Here is a 17050-nt window from a genome sequence, read left to right as displayed (position 1 = left end):
TTGAACTTTCCTACCGTGGCTTGTCACTGGTCTCTTAACTCTCCTGTGTTCCACCTCTACAGGGGATCATCCAGAAGATCTTGGACATTCACAAGGTGAAATGCGTGGCGTGCTTTGGCCTGCGGCTCAGCCACTCCCAGTCCGGCCAGGTCCACTGGCTCCACCCTGATATGGGCGTGTCCCACGTGAGGGAGAAATACGAGCAGACCCGCTCCCAGGAGGAGTGGAGGTGAGCAGACTGTGTGTGTGTGTGCTCATCCGTGTGCTCTTACGTGTATGAGTGCACCGATGTGTTTGCCCTGTGTGCGTGTATCTGTCTCATTAGATTATGTCTCTCTCTTGATGTGTGTATTTGTCTGACTGTCTCTGTCTGCCCCTGTGTGTATTGAAGACAATGACAAAACGGCGTCTCTCCGACAAGAGGGTGGAATCTACAGATTCACAGAACCACCTTTTTTGTTTGTTTGTTTGTGCGTGTGTGTGTGCGTGTGCGTGTGCGTGTGTGTGTGTGTGTGTGTTTTTCAATGCCTCAACTGTCAATGACTCGGCAGTAGGTCATTGCTATTAAAAGTTGTTATGCCAGATGAGTCACATCCTTAGCTTCTAGCTTCTAGCATTTAATGCCTTTCTTCTGCATCAGACAGTTCTGTGATAGTCTACAACCTTTCTTTAGGCACACAAAGACCCTGTGAATGTCCCTGAGAGCAGAGGCAAGACACATTGCCCCATAAGTTAACACTTCATCACTGTGTCTTATTTTGTAAGGAAGAAGTCAGTCGAGGATCTTTGCAAGGCATTGATACTATGAATGTTTGATGAACACACTATAGAGATTGGCCAATAGAGTTCCTTAGCCATTCATTCTCCTACCCTAACATATTTGTGTGACCTAGATGTTCCCGTCACATAAAATATGTTCTGAACACAGAATTGGACACTAAAGAGCCTCAAGGGCTTGTCTGTAGTACGCTGTTTTCCCTTTAGAAAACATTTCATTGAACATTATAAACATCTTAAGTTTCCATCCTCACTTGGATCATAATTTGAGGCATTTTACAGTCTAAGTTACTGTCAAATGTTGCTCTGCGAATCTCAGTAGTTCAATTCTAAGTATTTTCTGGCTATCTTTGAGCCTGGAGTCTGTGTGCTACCCAAATGGCACCCTATTCCCTAAATAGTGCACTACTTTTGATCACAGCCTATATAGGGAATAGGGTGCCAGTTGGGACAGCCTGGCTTTGCACTGTTCTCGTCGTCTCTCTCTACATGGCTCTGTTATGACTTAAATCTGTTCACTAAGGACTGTCTGGCTTTCCTCTCTCATTCTGACTGGAGCACTGCTACTGCCTGGGATACACTGTTGTGTTATATCATGATGTGATTTCACATCTCATAGACCTGGTCAAAAGTTTTGAGAATGACACAAATATTAATTTTCACAAAGTCTGCTGCCTCAGTTTGTATGATGGCAATTTGTGAAGAGTGATCAGATGAATTGCAATTAATTGCAAAGTCCCTTTTTGCCATGCAAATGAACTGAATCCCCCAAAAACATTTCCACTGCATTTCAGCCCTGCCACAAAAGGACCAGCTAACATCATGTCAGTGATTCTCTCATTAACACAGGTGTGAGTGTTGACGAGGATAAGGCTGGAGATCACTCTGTCATGCTGATTGAGTTCGAATAACAGACTGGAAGCTTCAAAAGGAGGGTGGTGCTTGGAATCATTGTTCTTCCTCTGTCAACCATGGTTACCTGCAAGGAAACACGTGCCGTCATCATTGCTTTGCACAAAAAGGGCTTCACAGGCAAGGATATTGCTGCCAGTAAGATTGCACCTAAGTCAAGCATTTATCGGATCATCAAGAACTTCAAGGAGAGCGGTTCAATTGTTGTGAAGAAGGCTTCAGGGCGCCCAAGAAAGTCCAGCAAGCACCAGGACCGTCTTCTAAAGTTGATTCAGCTGCAGGATCGGGGCACCACCAGTACAGAGCTTGCTCAGGAATGGCAGCAGGCAAGTGTGAGTGCATCTGCACGCACAGTGAGGTGAAGATTTTGGAGGATGGCCTGGTGTCAAGAAGGGCAGCAAAGAAGCCACTTCTCTCCAGGAAAAACATCAGGGACAGACTGATATTCTGCAAAAGGTACAGGGATTGGACTGCTGAGGACTGGGGTAAAGTCATTTTCTCTGATGGATCCCCTTTCCGATTGTTAAAAAAGCTTGTCCGGAGAAGACAAGGTGAGCGCTACCATCAGTCCTGTGTCATGCCAACAGTAAAGCATCCTGAGACCATTCATGTGTGGGGTTGCTTCTCAGCCAAGGGAGTGGGCTCACTCACAATTTTTCCTAATAACACAGCCATGAATAAAGAATGGTACCAACACATCCTCCGAGAGCAACTTCTCCCAACCATCCAGGAACAGTTTGGTGACGAACAATGCCTTTTCCAGCATGATGGAGCACCTTGCCATGAGGCAAAAGTGATATCTAAGTGGCTCGGGGAACAAAACATCGATATTTTGGGTCCATGGCCAGGAAACTCCCCAGACCTTAATCCCATTGAGAACTTGTGGTCAATCCTCAAGAGGCGGGTGGACAAAAAAAAAAACACAAATTCTGATAAACTCCAAGCATTGATTATGCAAGAATGGGGTCAGGATGTGGCCCAGAAGTTAATTGACAGCATGCCAGGGCGGATTGCAGAGGTCTTGATAAAGAAGGGTCAACACTGCAAATATTGACTCTTTGCATCAACTTCATGTAATTGTCAATAAAAGCCTTTGCCACTTATGAAATGCTTGTAATTATACTTCAGTATTCCATAGTCACATCTGACAAAAATATCTAAAGACACTGAAGCAGCAAACTTTGTGGAAATTAATATTTGTGTCATTCTCAAAACTTTTGGCCACGACTGTACACTCTTTAAAGTGTCCTTCAGTCTCTCTCTCTCTTTCTCTCTCTATCTCTCTATCGCTCTCTCTCTCGTGATAGAACTCAGGGTGGGAGAGATTGTTTCAGTATTCTGCAGTAAGCATACTGAGAAGTTCACAGTGTGTGTGTAGGCTTCTTCAAATTCTCTTGCAGCATAGAAATGGCTCAAGGGTTTGTTGACTCTACTTGGAGTGGAAATCTAAATATCACTCACTCTGCTGCTGGCACTGCAGTGTTCAGGTCCACACACAGCCCACCACAGAACAGTGTCCAACTTGTAATGGTTTTGACTTAAGGTTATTGTTTGTAGGGGTGACAGGTAGGTTGTGCCTACCAGAGAAAATATTGATTTCTCCTTCTTGTTTGTGAGGGAATGAGTCCTGTCTGGTACGTCAAGTCTACACCAATACAAAGGACTCATGTAGAAGTCAGGATGTACATACACTTTTCATAAACCCTTAAAACATTGGAAATAACTTTTAAAAAACTGTTCTTTTGCATGGGTTGTATTACCAACATAAATGATCACACACATAATAATATAACAAACAATGTGCTCTGGTTCCTCAAGAAAAGTCCCGTACCTCGGGCCTGAAAGAGTCCAGCCCGGTAAAGGAGTTCAGGGAACTCCAGTGACCTCAGTCACGCAATGTTTGTCCGTTCATAAAAGTGTAGCCCAGTCTCAATCATACAATCAAAATATCAAACTGTTTTACCACACAATGTCACGCCCTGACCATAGAGAGCCCTCTGAGGTTTTGGGGGGGGCACGAGGAGTGGCCGGCTGAGCAGCGGAGAGTGCCAGAGCCCGAATGGGAGTCGATGGAGGAGTGCAATGAAGGATACCGGAGAGAAGAGTTAGCGAGGAGTATGCTGCAGCGCAGGCGTGCTGAAGAGCGGGTCGTCAGTCCGGTGCCATCTGTGCCAGCTCCTCGCACTCGCCCTGAAGAGAGAGACCGTCAGGGAGGCGATGGAGAAGTTGGGAGAGAGAGAGAGGAGAGGGATGTTGTGCAGGTGTGTTCTGCTCAACATTCGACCTGAAGAGCCTGTCAGCAGTCTGCTGAAGTCTGTGCCGGCTCCACGCACCAGGCCTCCAGTGTGCCTCCCCAGTCCGGTACATCCTGTGCCAGCTCCCCGCACTCGCCCTGAAGTGCGTGTCACCAGTCCGGTGCCACCTGTGCCGGTTCCACGCACCAGGCCTCCAGTGTGCCTCCCCAGTCCGGTACGTCCTGTGCCAGCTCCTCGCACTCGCCCTGAAGTGTGTGTCACCAGTCCGGTGCCACCTGTGCCGGCTCCACGCACCAGGCCTCCAGTGCGCCTCCCCTGTCCGGTACGTTCTGTTCCAGCTCCCCGCACTCGCCCTGAAGTGCATGTCACCAGTCCGGTGCCACCTGTGCCGGAAAGAGTATCAAATCTCAATAAGTCTTCAACTACAACTGACCACAAATCAGCACGGTATAAATCACACTCAAACAAATGAAATACCGTATGCAAAACAGTTGTAGTCAGTCGGACAGTTAGACAATTCAATCCGCTAACAGATCTCCACGGGGGGGAAGGGCACGATGAAACAGCGGAGACCACATCTGTAGTCCAAAGGAAGAAATGAGTGGATCCAATCCTGTTTAAACTTGAGACAAGGCTACAAAGCACACTTTTAAATACAACAAAACAAATGGAGTAAAGATGTTTCGGAACTGAGGGTTGAACACATCCTCATTCGCACCTCCATTACAACCCCCTTTTGTGCAGCTGATGCTGGCTATTTAATTGGGAATTAAAGGTGAAGCGCCCTATTGGAAGGAGAAGCACAGACGGTTCAGACAAATTCAGGGCCGTGACTAACTTCACACACAGCCCAGCACAGAACAGTGTACAACTTCACACACAGCCCAGCACAGAACAGTGTACAACTTCACACACAGCCCAGCACAGAACAGTGTACAACTTCACACACAGCCCAGCACAGAACAGTGTACAACTTCACACACAGCCCAGCACAGAACAGTGTCCAACTTCACACACAGCCCAGCACAGAACAGTGTACAACTTCACACACAGCCCAGCACAGAACAGTGTACAACTTCACACACAGCCCAGCACAGAACAGTGTACAACTTCACACACAGCCCAGCACAGAACAGTGTCCAACTTCACACACAGCCCAGCACAGAACAGTGTCCAACTTCACACACAGCCCAGCACAGAACAGTGTACAACTTCACACACAGCCCAGCACAGAACAGTGTCCAACTTCACACACAGCCCAGCACAGAACAGTGTACAACTTCACACACAGCCCAGCACAGAACAGTGTCCAATTTCACACACAGCCCAGCACAGAACAGTGTCCAACTTCACACACAGCCCAGCACAGAACAGTGTCCAACTTCACACACAGCCCAGCACAGAACAGTGTCCAACTTCACACACAGCCCAGCACAGAACAGTTTCTAACTTCACACACAGCCCAGCACAGAACAGTGTCCAACTTCACACACACAGCCCAGCACAGAACAGTGTCCAACTTCACACACAGCCCAGCACAGAACAGTGTCCAACTTCACACACAGCCCAGCACAGAACAGTGTACAACTTCACACACAGCCCAGCACAGAACAGTGTCCAACTTCACACACAGCCCAGCACAGAACAGTGTCCAACTTCACACACAGCCCAGCACAGAACAGTGTCCAACTTCACACACAGCCCAGCACAGAACAGTGTCCAACTTCACACACAGCCCAGCACAGAACAGTGTTGAACTCCACCCACAGTCCAGAACAGTGTTGAACTCCACACACAGTCCAGAACAGTGTTGAACTCCACACACAGTCCAGAACAGTGTCCAACTTCACACACAGTCCAGAACAGTGTTGAACTCCACACACAGCCCAGAACAGTGTTGAACTCCACACACAGTCCAGAACAGTGTCCAACTCCACCCACAGTCCAGAACAGTGTTGAACTCCACACACAGTCCAGAACAGTGTTGAACTCCACACACAGCCCAGAACAGTGTTGAACTCCACACACAGCCCAGAACAGTGTTGAACTCCACACACAGTCCAGAACAGTGTTGAACTCCACACACAGTCCAGAACAGTGTTGAACTCCACACACAGTCCAGAACAGTGTTGAACTCCACACACAGTCCAGAACAGTGTTGAACTCCACACACAGTCCAGAACAGTGTTGAACTCCACACACAGTCCAGAACAGTGTTGAACTCCACACACAGTCCAGAACAGTGTCCAACTCCACCCACAGTCCAGAACAGTGTCCAACTCCACACACAGTCCAGAACAGTGTTGAACTCCACACACAGTCCAGAACAGTGTTGAACTCCACACACAGTCCAGAACAGTGTTGAACTCCACACACAGCCCAGAACAGTGTTGAACTCCACACACAGTCCAGAACAGTGTCCAACTCCACCCACAGTCCAGAACAGTGTTGAACTCCACACACAGTCCAGAACAGTGTTGAACTCCACACACAGCCCAGAACAGTGTTGAACTCCACCCACAGTCCAGAACAGTGTTGAACTCCACACACAGTCCAGAACAGTGTTGAACTCCACACACAGCCCAGAACAGTGTTGAACTCCACACACAGCCCAGAACAGTGTTGAACTCCACACACAGCCCAGAACAGTGTTGAACTCCACACACAGCCCAGAACAGTGTTGAACTCCACACACAGTCCAGAACAGAACAGTGTCCCCCTACATACACTACAGTATACCCCCAGGCCTGGTGTAATAATCTGAATGTTCCTGTCCTGGGAGTGAGGGATGTTGAAACTAGAGGTCGACCGATTATGATTTTTCAACGCCGATACCGATACTGATTATTGGAGGACAAAAAAAGCCGATACCGATTAATCGGCCGATTTATAATTTATTTTTATTTTTTTATATATATCATACACACACACACATTTTTGTAATAATGACAATTGCAACAATACTGAATGAACAATGAACACTTTTATTTTAACTTAATATAATACATAAATACACACACACACACACAGCTCTGAAGTGACAATGATACTGAAGAGTCTGCTTAGGAGACAAATACTCTCAACTGTTTGAATAAAAATAGAGTTTAAGTTACCTGTGATGAATGTTGAAAACAAAAACTTTAATTTCTATATGCAGGAAATCCTATTTTAATAATGGGCATGGTAAGAATTGACGACCAAAGTGCGAGTCATAATTGCCATGACACCTTCTAGCAAAATCTGAAAAGCGGTTCCTTCATTTATTCCATAGGATATTTTTAGATTCACTTAAAATAAGGTCTGTGTTTCGTGTAGGCTTACACCACCGTGCCAATTTTATAACTGTGTAGATATCCATAGGACAAGGTAACTCTGATCAATATTGGCTAAATATAAGCGAAGATAATAAAAATTGTAGAGTGGATTTATGAAAATATGTTGACAAACGTTACCTTATCCTAGTGAGATTTACACGGTGTCACGCCCTGACCTTAGTTATCTTTGTTTTCTTTATTATTTTGGTTAGGTCAGGGTGTGACGAGGGTGGTATGTGTGTTTTTGTCTTGTCTGGGGTTTTGGGTATGCCTAGGTGTGTGTGTGTAGTCTAGGCATTATGTAGGTCTATGGTGGCTTGGATTGGTTCCCAATCAGAGGCAGCTGTTTATCGTTGTCTCTGATTGGGGATCCTATTTAGGTTGCCATTTTCCAGTTTGGTTTGTGGGTGATTGTCTATGTGATGTTGCATGTCTGCAATCGTTATATTTAGCTTGATGTTCGTTTTTGTTATTTTGAATTAGTTTGGTTATTATTCTTCGTTATAATTAAAGAAGATGTATTCACATCACGCTGCGCTTTGGTCTCCTCACTACGACGTTCGTGACACACGGGTATCAAAACATCGAAGCGGTTTAATCCTGCACGAAACACAGACCTTATTTGAAGTAGATCAAGACATTCTCTATGGAAGACATGAACGGTAAAATAACGAAGGAACCCCTTTCAAGTTCAGCCGCAAGTTATTACAGGAATTATAACGCGTCGACTATTTCTCTCTAAACCATATACCTTTGACTAATCTGGAAACTATCACCTCGAAAACAAAACGTTTATTCCGTTCCGTATTTTATCTAACGGGTAGTATCCATGAGTCTAAATATTCCTGTTACATTGCACAACCTTCAATGTTATGTCATAATTACGTAAAATTCTGGCAAATTAGTTCGCAAAGAGCCAGGTGGCCCAAACTGTTGCATATACCCTGACTCTGTGTGCAATGAACGCAAGAGAAATGACACAATTTGAGAGAAATGACACGATTTCTTTTAGCTAAATATGCAGGTTTAAAAATATATACTTGTGTATTGGTTTTAAGAAAGGCATTGATGTTTATGGTTAAGTACACATTGGAGCAATGACAGTCATTGATTGATTGTTTTTTATAAGATAAGTTTAATGCTAGCCAGCAACTTACCTTAGCTTACTGCATTCGCTAACAGGCAGGCTCCTCGTGGAGTGCAATGTAATCAGGTGTTAGAGCATTGGACTAGTTAACTGTAAGGTTGCAAGATTGGATCCCCCGAGCCCGTCATTGAAAATAAGAATGTGTTCTTAACTGACTTGCCTAGTTAAATAAAGAATAAATAAAGGTGTAAAAAAAAAAAAAAAAAAAAAACGGCAAATCGGACCCAATTAATCGGCCGACCTCTAGTTGAAACACTGTCTGTTTGTGTCTGTCTGTAATCCATCAGTGACACACACACATTCTTCAAATAGGTAAAAGCAAACACAGAGGGCTCTGTTTGTGTGTGTGTGTGTGTGTGTGTGTGTGTGTGTGTGTGTGTGTGTGTGTGTGTGTGTGTGTGTGTGTGTGCGTGCGTGCGTGCGTGCGTGCGTGCGTGCGTGCGTGCGTGCGTGCGTGCGTGCGTGCGTGCGTGCGTGCGTGCGTGCGTGCGTGCGTGCGTGCGTGCGTGCGTGCGTGCGTGCGTGCGTGCGTGCGTGCGTGCGTGCGTATGTATTAGGGCGGAACGATACCAGTTTCATGATACTTGTTAGTATCGTGGCAAGGAAACAAAACATGAAGCAGATTTAACATCTTTAGAAAAACAGCTCTGATGTTGGAAACAAACATCATTATGTTGTCATCCAGAGTCACATTTATTTATTTTCCAAGCTATAGAACACAATATTTTACATACAGCAGGTTTTTAAAGAGTTTAGTCTACTTTGTGTTTTCAATTTTGCCATGGAAAAAAATATTGTTATACTGGTATCTTTACATTTGACATTTACATTTTAGTGATTTAGCAGATGCTCCAGCTTATCCAGAGCAATTTACAGGAGCAATTAACATGTTGTGCCTTGCTCAATGGTACATTGTCAGATTTTTCACCTAGTCAGCTCAATGATTTGAACCAGTGACCTTTCGGTTACTGGTCTAACACTCTTAACCACTAGGCTGCCTGCCGTCCACAGCCCTAGTATGTATGTGTTTGATGTTTGAAGTTTGTGTGTGTGTGTGTGTGCTTGTGCGTGTTTGTGCGTGTTCGTCCAGGAAGCTATCATGGCATGTCAGGTCAATCATGTCGTCAGACTTAGCATGTAGTTAACCCAATGCTGATGTCGTTCTTTCTCTTCCTCCAGCTGTGTGAATGACAGGCCTGTTGTGGATGTGAATGACAGGCCTGTTGTGGATGTGAATGACAGGCCTGTTGTGGATGTGAATGACAGGCCTGTTGTGGATGTGAATGACAGGCCTGTTGTGGATGTGAATGACAGGCCTGTTGTGGATGTGAATGACAGGCCTGTTGTGGATGTGAATGACAGGCCTGTTGTGGATGTGAATGACAGGCCTGTTGTGGATGTGAATGACAGGCCTGTTGTGGATGTGAATGACAGGCCTGTTGTGGATGTGAATGACAGGCCTGTTGTGGAGTTGTCTGAAGGTGTTGTCATGCTGAAGTAAAAGGGGTTTTCTGTTAACTTTGTGTGTGTGTGTGTGTGTGTGTGTGTGTGTGTGTGTGTGTGTGTGTGTGTGTGTGTGTGTGTGTGTGTGTGTGTGTGTGTGTGTGTGTGTGTGTGTGTGTGTGTGTGTTGTCACGTTGATAATTGCCTCTCAGGGGAAGGGGAGTAGAGTGGATCTCATAAATTGACCTACTGAAGTCCCTAATGTCATTTGTCAATGTTCCAGATGACCACTATAAGCAGCTGAGGAGAACATTCTGTCAATACAATAAGGTGCACATGAAGCCTGTCAGTGCTGCTTTGATTCAATCAGTTTAGTTCCACTATCTCATCACCAGCCTCCATTTAATCAGGGTTGTGTCCCAAATGGCACCCTATTCCCTTCACAGTGCACTACTTTTGACCAGGGCCCATAGGGAATAGGTTGCCATTTGGGAGCAGACCCTGGCTTGAGCTGCAAGGACAAGACCCATGGATACAGACAGAATGAAGGCCTGGAACAATCTGAACCTATTAGGAAATGAAACCTGAAAGAAGGGCCTGGGTCTTAGTTCAGTTGGCACAAAACGATTTGGAACAGGAGAGGTACAACCTGAACTTAGCCAATAAGAATGCTGATTTTCTGTTGCAAAATGTTTTACTACAATGTGACCTACTGAACTCAGATTAGATTTTTTAGCTTTTTCAGGGTTCCATCCATAGTGACCTTTACATAGCAAGATGAAGTTGTGTTTATGCAACAGCTCAGATTGAACGTGCTGCTAACTGATTATTACAAGGCTTATATATTGATATTCTTCCTCTGTTTCAGCCATTTGATTTAACTTTTAATTTATCTCCCCCTCTGTCCTGAGCCTGGCTGTCAAGACTCCTCATATAAGTGTGAGTGTGTGTATAGCAGGTGGCCTAGTGGTTAGAGAGGCGAGCCATCATCAGTTCCGTCAGGGGGTATGTCTATTCTGATAGAACAAGGTGACGGGCGTCTAGCGGCCGATTTAAAGACGCTAAGTGATTCTCCCGGCTCATTGCCGCTGTGGGGATTGGCAGGTGGTGGTGGTGCCAGCGAGTGACGGGGGAACCATCCGAGAGAGAGAGAGAGCGAGAGAGGCAGAGTTATGGTGTGGCACTGTGCCAGGCAGGTCTGGGATCAGTTGGAAGGGGGAAGAGTTATGGTGTGGCACCGTGCCAGGCAGGTCTGGGATCAGTTGGAAGGGGGAAGAGTTATGGTGTGGCACCGTGCCAGGCAGGTCTGGGATCAGTTGGAAAGGGGAAGAGTTATGGTGTGGCACCGTGCCAGGCAGGTCTGGGATCATGCAGAGTTGTTATATCACAGCCGGGCTTAACACAGCAGAGAAGAGCTCACAGCTTTGATCAGGCCGTCTCATAGGAAGGAGACTGAAGAAAACAGAGCGAGAGAGAGAGAGAGAGAGATGTCATTAGGATGCCTGCTCTTGTCTGTATGCTCAGTTAAGGCAACTAGTGGAGTCTTCTTCTATTCTCTTTGCATTCTGTTGCTTTTCCTTTCATCATGCTGTCTGCCCTTGAGTAGCTGCACTTTCATCTCCTAGTGACGTTTCAGATCACACACACTAGGCTTGGGCGGTATACCGTATATACTATATACCGGTCTATTCGGAAATAGCCTTGGGATGGTTTTTCAGTACCGTTGAAACAATATATTTTTTGTACATTTTTCAATTGATTTTAATATTTGTTAAAAGCTGTATTCATGTCACGCCCTGACCATAGAGAGCTTTTATTCTCTATGTTGGTTAGGTCGGGGTGTGATTTAAGGATGGGTTATCTAGGTGGATTATATTTCTATGTTGGCCTAGTATGGTTCCCAATCAGAGGCAGCTATTTATCGTTGTCTCTGATTGGGGATCATATTTAGGTAGCCATTTTCCCATTGTGCTTTGTGGGATCTTGTCTATGTATAGTTGCCTGTGAGCATTATTTAGCTTCACTTTTCGTTTGGTTGTTTTGTTCTTTGAAGTTTTCTATTCCAAAATAAAGGATGGAAACATACCACGCTGCATCTTGGTCTACTCCTTATGACGAACGTGACAATTCAATTTGTGCAATACGTTAGGAAATAAAGCAGAACATGTTGCTCATTTCACCTGTCACATTTTAAATGATGAAGCTTATTGGAGTTCCCCAGAACAGTTGAGCAACTGTTTGTTTGTAAATAGCACAACAGTAGAAAGCGGGAGCAGGTGAGTCCAGCTGTTTATTGACATGAGTCGCGTTTTATATTGAAAGTAAGTTTTCTTTCTTCATCAACAGAGTGATACATTAGTGCAACACATTCGGCAGAAAATAGCTTAATTTTCATCAGATGACAACAGAAGTGCAACGCTATTTGACTGGCAGCCACACAGTGAGTTTACAATGAAAACTTAAGGTCTTTTTTTTTGTTGCAAAAAACAATGCATGGCCATCATGCAGTACCAGAGAAAAGGAAGCTGGCTACACCAGAACAGTACCAGAGAAAAGGAAGCTGGCTACACCAGAACAGTACCAGAGAAAAGGAAGCTGGCTACACCATAACAGTACCAGAGAAAAGGAAGCTGGCTACACCAGAACAGTACCAGAGAAAAGGAAGCTGGCTACACCATAACAGTACCAGAGAAAGGAAGCTGGCTACACCAGAACAGTACCAGAGAAAAGGAAGCTGGCTACACCAGAACAGTACCAGAGAAAAGGAAGCTGGCTACACCAGAACAGTACCAGAGAAAAGGAAGCTGGCTACACCAGAACAGTACCAGAGAAAAGGAGCGCCACATCAGTCAGAGTGCTGTCTGCTGGTAGAATGCTTGTTTTGGGAATTCTCATCCCAGTGGACAACATTAGTTTGATGCTGACCAGAAATTACAATAAGAAGCATTTTATTGTTTGATCTGTTTTTACAAAACGCGTTTTATATTTTTTCCCTGTGTGAAAAAACGAAGAATTCTGCGTTAAGGTGTCCCCTAAGTTTAACTTGCTAGTCATCTATGTCAGTAGCTGAGTTAAGGTCACAGGGCATCATATTGTGTTAGCTTTCTGCAGTGTTTGAGAAGTCAAAGCCCTTTGTATGAGTAATCTGTACAGCTGCTACTGTAGCTTGACTTCCTTGTGTTTTTTTCTCCTCTCTGTTGTAGGCCTGTCTGCTCCTCCCCTATCTTCTCCGAGCAGAGCAGGCAGGCTCCCAGACTCCACACAGACAGTGTACACAGTACTGTTCTTCCTTCAGAGAAGCATGCGTCAAAACTTTCTTAATTTGCACAATGTCTCTCATTCACATTTGCTGGAAACTCACCAGAAATGACAGTCGGTATCTCCTACCTATGTATGTTTAACTTTATGAACTGGATTGCCTGTCTTTACAATTCGTTTATTTTCATTTGCGCTCGTTAGCATATTTAGCAAGCAGCCTCCAATAGAAATTTGCTATTACTTGTGCTAATTTTGTTAGCATTCTGGTAATGGGCGTCCAAATGTGCTTTTTTTTTTGCCTTATCTTGCCGCTCCCTTTTGTACTAAGTCCCAGTGTGAGAGAAGGACAGTATGAGGTCATGAAATCTGGGTAGAGCCTAACACACACACACACTGTGCACCCCTCAGTATTCCTATTTCAGATCAAATACCTCTTCCCACCATGTGTGTGTCACTAGGAAGTGTTTGCATGAGAGCTAAAGGGGAGGATACAGGTTAAACGATTTGAGACATGGATTGTGTGCCATTGAGGGTGAATGGGAAATACAAAATATTTAATTGCCTATGAACAGAGTATGGTAGTAGTAGGTGCCAGGCGCACCGGTTTGTGTCAAGAACTGCAACGCTGCTGTGTTTCTTACGCTAAACAGTTTCCCTTGTGCATCAAGAATGGTCCACCACCCAAAGAACATCTAGCCAACTTGACACAACTGTGGAAAGCATTGGAGCCAACATGGGCCAGCATCCATGTTGAATGCTTTTGACACCTTGTAGAGTCTATGCCCTGACGAATTGAGACTGTTCTGAGGGCAAAAGGGGGTGCATCACAATATTAGGAAGGTGTTCTTAATGTTTTGTACACTCAGTGTATATACTGTATGCTAGTTCCTGAATTGTAAAACATTATTGGGGTACAATATACCTATTCCTTTTGTTTATGTGGACTGTGCTGTATGCTAGCTCTGTGACCTGAGTGTAAAAACACAATTGGACCACAACATCCCTATTCCCTAAGCGTCTGTGTTCTAAGCAGGGGCATATTAACTCTTTTCCCCCCTGTGTCACTAGGCAGTGTTTTGCGCTGTGTTGTAGCTGAACTGTAAACAGTATTCAATCTCTGTGACTATAAAAACACCTAAATCCCTATTCCCTTCTGTGTTTTATCTAAACAGTGACATGTTGCTCTAATCTCCAGGTATGAACTGCGTATTCGCTACCTTCCAAAAGGATTCCTGCACCACTTCAGTGAAGATAAACCCACACTCAACTACTTCTACCAGCAGGTGACACACACACACACACACATAGACGTGAATGCCTGCATGCACACACACACCAACACATCATCCATGGGAGTTGAGTAACAGAGACAGCCTGGTTTGTTACAGGCCATTGACCAGGGGAGACTCATTTTCTAAACATACTTAGCTAAGCCTATTTATTCAACAACACTGTAACCAGAGGCGGAGGCATATGGCACTTCTGACAGGTGTGTGTGTGTGTGTGTGTGTGTGTGTGTGTGTGTGTGTGTGTGTGTGTGTGTGTGTGTGTGTGTGTGTGTGTGTGTGTGTGTGTGTGTGTGTGTGTGTGTGTGTGTGTGTGCCTGCACATACATATGTGTGTGTGGGTCTGAGGGACGCAAGGTGTTACTGTGTATGGTTGAAATATGTGGAGGTATTAGGGCGTAACACACGGTGTGTAGCCGTCCGCAAGGCTGTAGATGCAGAGAGGTGAACTGGGTCAGTGGGTCTCAGGAGGGCTCTGTCTGGTGGTCTGGGGAAGAGACGCTCCCTCTCTCCGATCCTGACGGGGTGAAAAGAGGCCGTCTTGACAGCAGGGGAACAAGGCTGTAGATGCAGAGAGGTGAACTGGGTCAGTGGGTCTCAAGAGGGCTCTGTCTGGTGGTCTGGGGAACAGGCGCTCCCTCTCTCCGATCCTGACGGGGTGAAAAGAGGCCGTCTTGACAGCAGGGGAACACATTTGGGCTCATCTTGTGTCACTTTTACGCTCATATTTTCGAAATCCAGCTGAGAGGAAAATTGATGGAAGGTACAAATGTCCCTGTTTGAAGGGGTAATCATGGAGCGTGAAGTGTGCTTGTGTTCCGAATTGTGTCTGGTATAGAACAACACTTTCATGAACCAGGTTTTGTTTTCAATGCCTATGATCTAAAATGGCAGACTCAATGTCTCTATGGGTGTTAGAATACAAAGAACCGCCACTCAACATGACTAAACAAGATATTCAGAGAGGACATAATAGCCCATGAAACAGGTCTAGCTCCCTTAGTTGTCACTCAGAAGCACACACTCATTTGTCTCATGAAATGTCTCTCTCTGTGTCCGTCTGCCAGTGTTGTGTTGCTGTCACTGCAGGTGCACCCACCCAGGGTTTATCAACCACCCAGGCTTTATCAACCAAGCCCACCACCCACTTACTATGGGCTGTTTGTAAGGGGGATTTAATGTCTCTTTCTCTCTCTCTCTCTCTCTCTCTCTCTCTCTCTCTCTCTCTCTCTCTCTTTCTGTCTTTCGCTCTCTCTTTCTGTCTTTCTCTCTCTCTCTTTCTGTCTTTCGCTCTCTCTCTCGCTCCGTGTCTCTCTCTCTCGCTCCGTGTCTCTCTCTCTCTCTGTGTCTGTCTCTCTGTCTCTCTCTCTGTCTCTCTCTCTGTGTGTGTCTTTCTCTTTCTCTCTCTCTCTCTCTCTCTCTCTCTGTGTCTCTCTCTCTCGCGGGAGGGTGGGGGTCAATGTTTGTAAAAGGGCTGTATATCAGTAAGGTCCCCTGTGTTCTACCCCTCAGTCTGAAAGTCAGTTCATGTGTTGCTCTGTGTAAGGCCTCCATGCTCCCATGCTAAAACATGTATTTTGGTTTGTCTTACAGGTGAAAAATGACTACATGGTAGAGATAGCCGACCAGGTCGAGCAAGACATTGCACTTAAGTTGGGATGCCTTGAAATCAGGTCAGTTCAGGTATCCAAGAGTGGTCAAATGTTCTATTCTCTTTCATAAACGGTAGCTAGCTGCCTTTTAGTATTTCACACTAACCAAGACATGTTTCCTTTACAGGAGATTCTTCCGGGAGATGCGGGGAAATGCCCTGGACAAGAAATCAAACTATGAACTATTAGAGTAAGTCCCCTTTGGCTTGATTCTCATATGGTAATTGTAACGGTCGTCGAAGTCGTTCTCCTCCTCAGACGAGGAGGAGCATGGATCGGACCAACACGCAGCGAGGTAGGTAGACATAATGATTTATTATAACAAGACAAACTACCAAAACACTTGAATAAACTATAAAACAACAAACGACGTTAAACAGACCTGCACATGAGAACTACATAAAACGAAGAACGCACGAACAGGAAAAACTAATGAACGAACGAGACAGTACCGTGTGGTGCAACAAAACACAGACACAGCGACAATCACCCACAATCAAACAGTGAGAACAGCCTACCTTAATATGGTTCTCAATCAGAGGAAACGTCAAACACCTGCCTCTAATTGAGAACCATATCAGGCAACACATTTAACCCAACATAGAAACACATAACATAGAATGCCCACCCCAACTCACGCCCTGACCAACTAAACACATACAAAAACAACAGAAAACAGGTCAGGAACGTGACAGAACCCCCCCTCAAGGTGCGAACTCCGGGCGCACCCCTAAAACTCAAGGGGAGGGTCTGGGTGGGCATCTGTCCGCGGTGGCGGCTCCGGCGCAGGACGAGGACACCACTCCACCATTGTCTTTGTCCCCCTCCTTAGCGTCCCTTGAGTTGCGACCCTCGCCCCCGACCCTGGTCCAGGAACCTTCACCAAGGCCCCTCCTAAATAGAGGAGACAACTCAGGACAGAGAGGTAGCTCAGCACAGAGAGGTAGCTCAGGACAGAGAGGTAGCTCAGGACAGAGGGGTAGCTCAGGACAGAGGGGTAGCTCAG

The 17050-nt window shown here is 45.5% G+C and overlaps 1 protein-coding gene across 5 annotated transcripts in view; it reads left to right on the top strand.

The window, feature by feature from the left end:
- The window catches only part of ptk2aa (protein tyrosine kinase 2aa), a 168649-nt gene that overhangs the window by 99366 nt on the left and 52233 nt on the right, over positions 1–17050 (top strand). For all 5 annotated transcript variants that reach the window (XM_038972168.1, XM_038972167.1, XM_038972166.1 and 2 more), the window contains exons 4-7: positions 63–229; positions 14302–14389; positions 15986–16065; positions 16172–16234. In XM_038972168.1, the coding sequence (XP_038828096.1) occupies positions 63–229; positions 14302–14389; positions 15986–16065; positions 16172–16234 (398 nt within the window). The remainder of the gene's footprint in view (positions 1–62; positions 230–14301; positions 14390–15985; positions 16066–16171; positions 16235–17050) is intronic.

Source organism: Salvelinus namaycush, chromosome 32 (assembly GCF_016432855.1).
Source record: "Salvelinus namaycush isolate Seneca chromosome 32, SaNama_1.0, whole genome shotgun sequence".
Lineage (NCBI taxonomy): Eukaryota > Metazoa > Chordata > Actinopteri > Salmoniformes > Salmonidae > Salvelinus > Salvelinus namaycush.
Note: the sequence above shows the minus strand (reverse complement) of the source record. Positions and strands in the feature narration are given on the sequence as shown.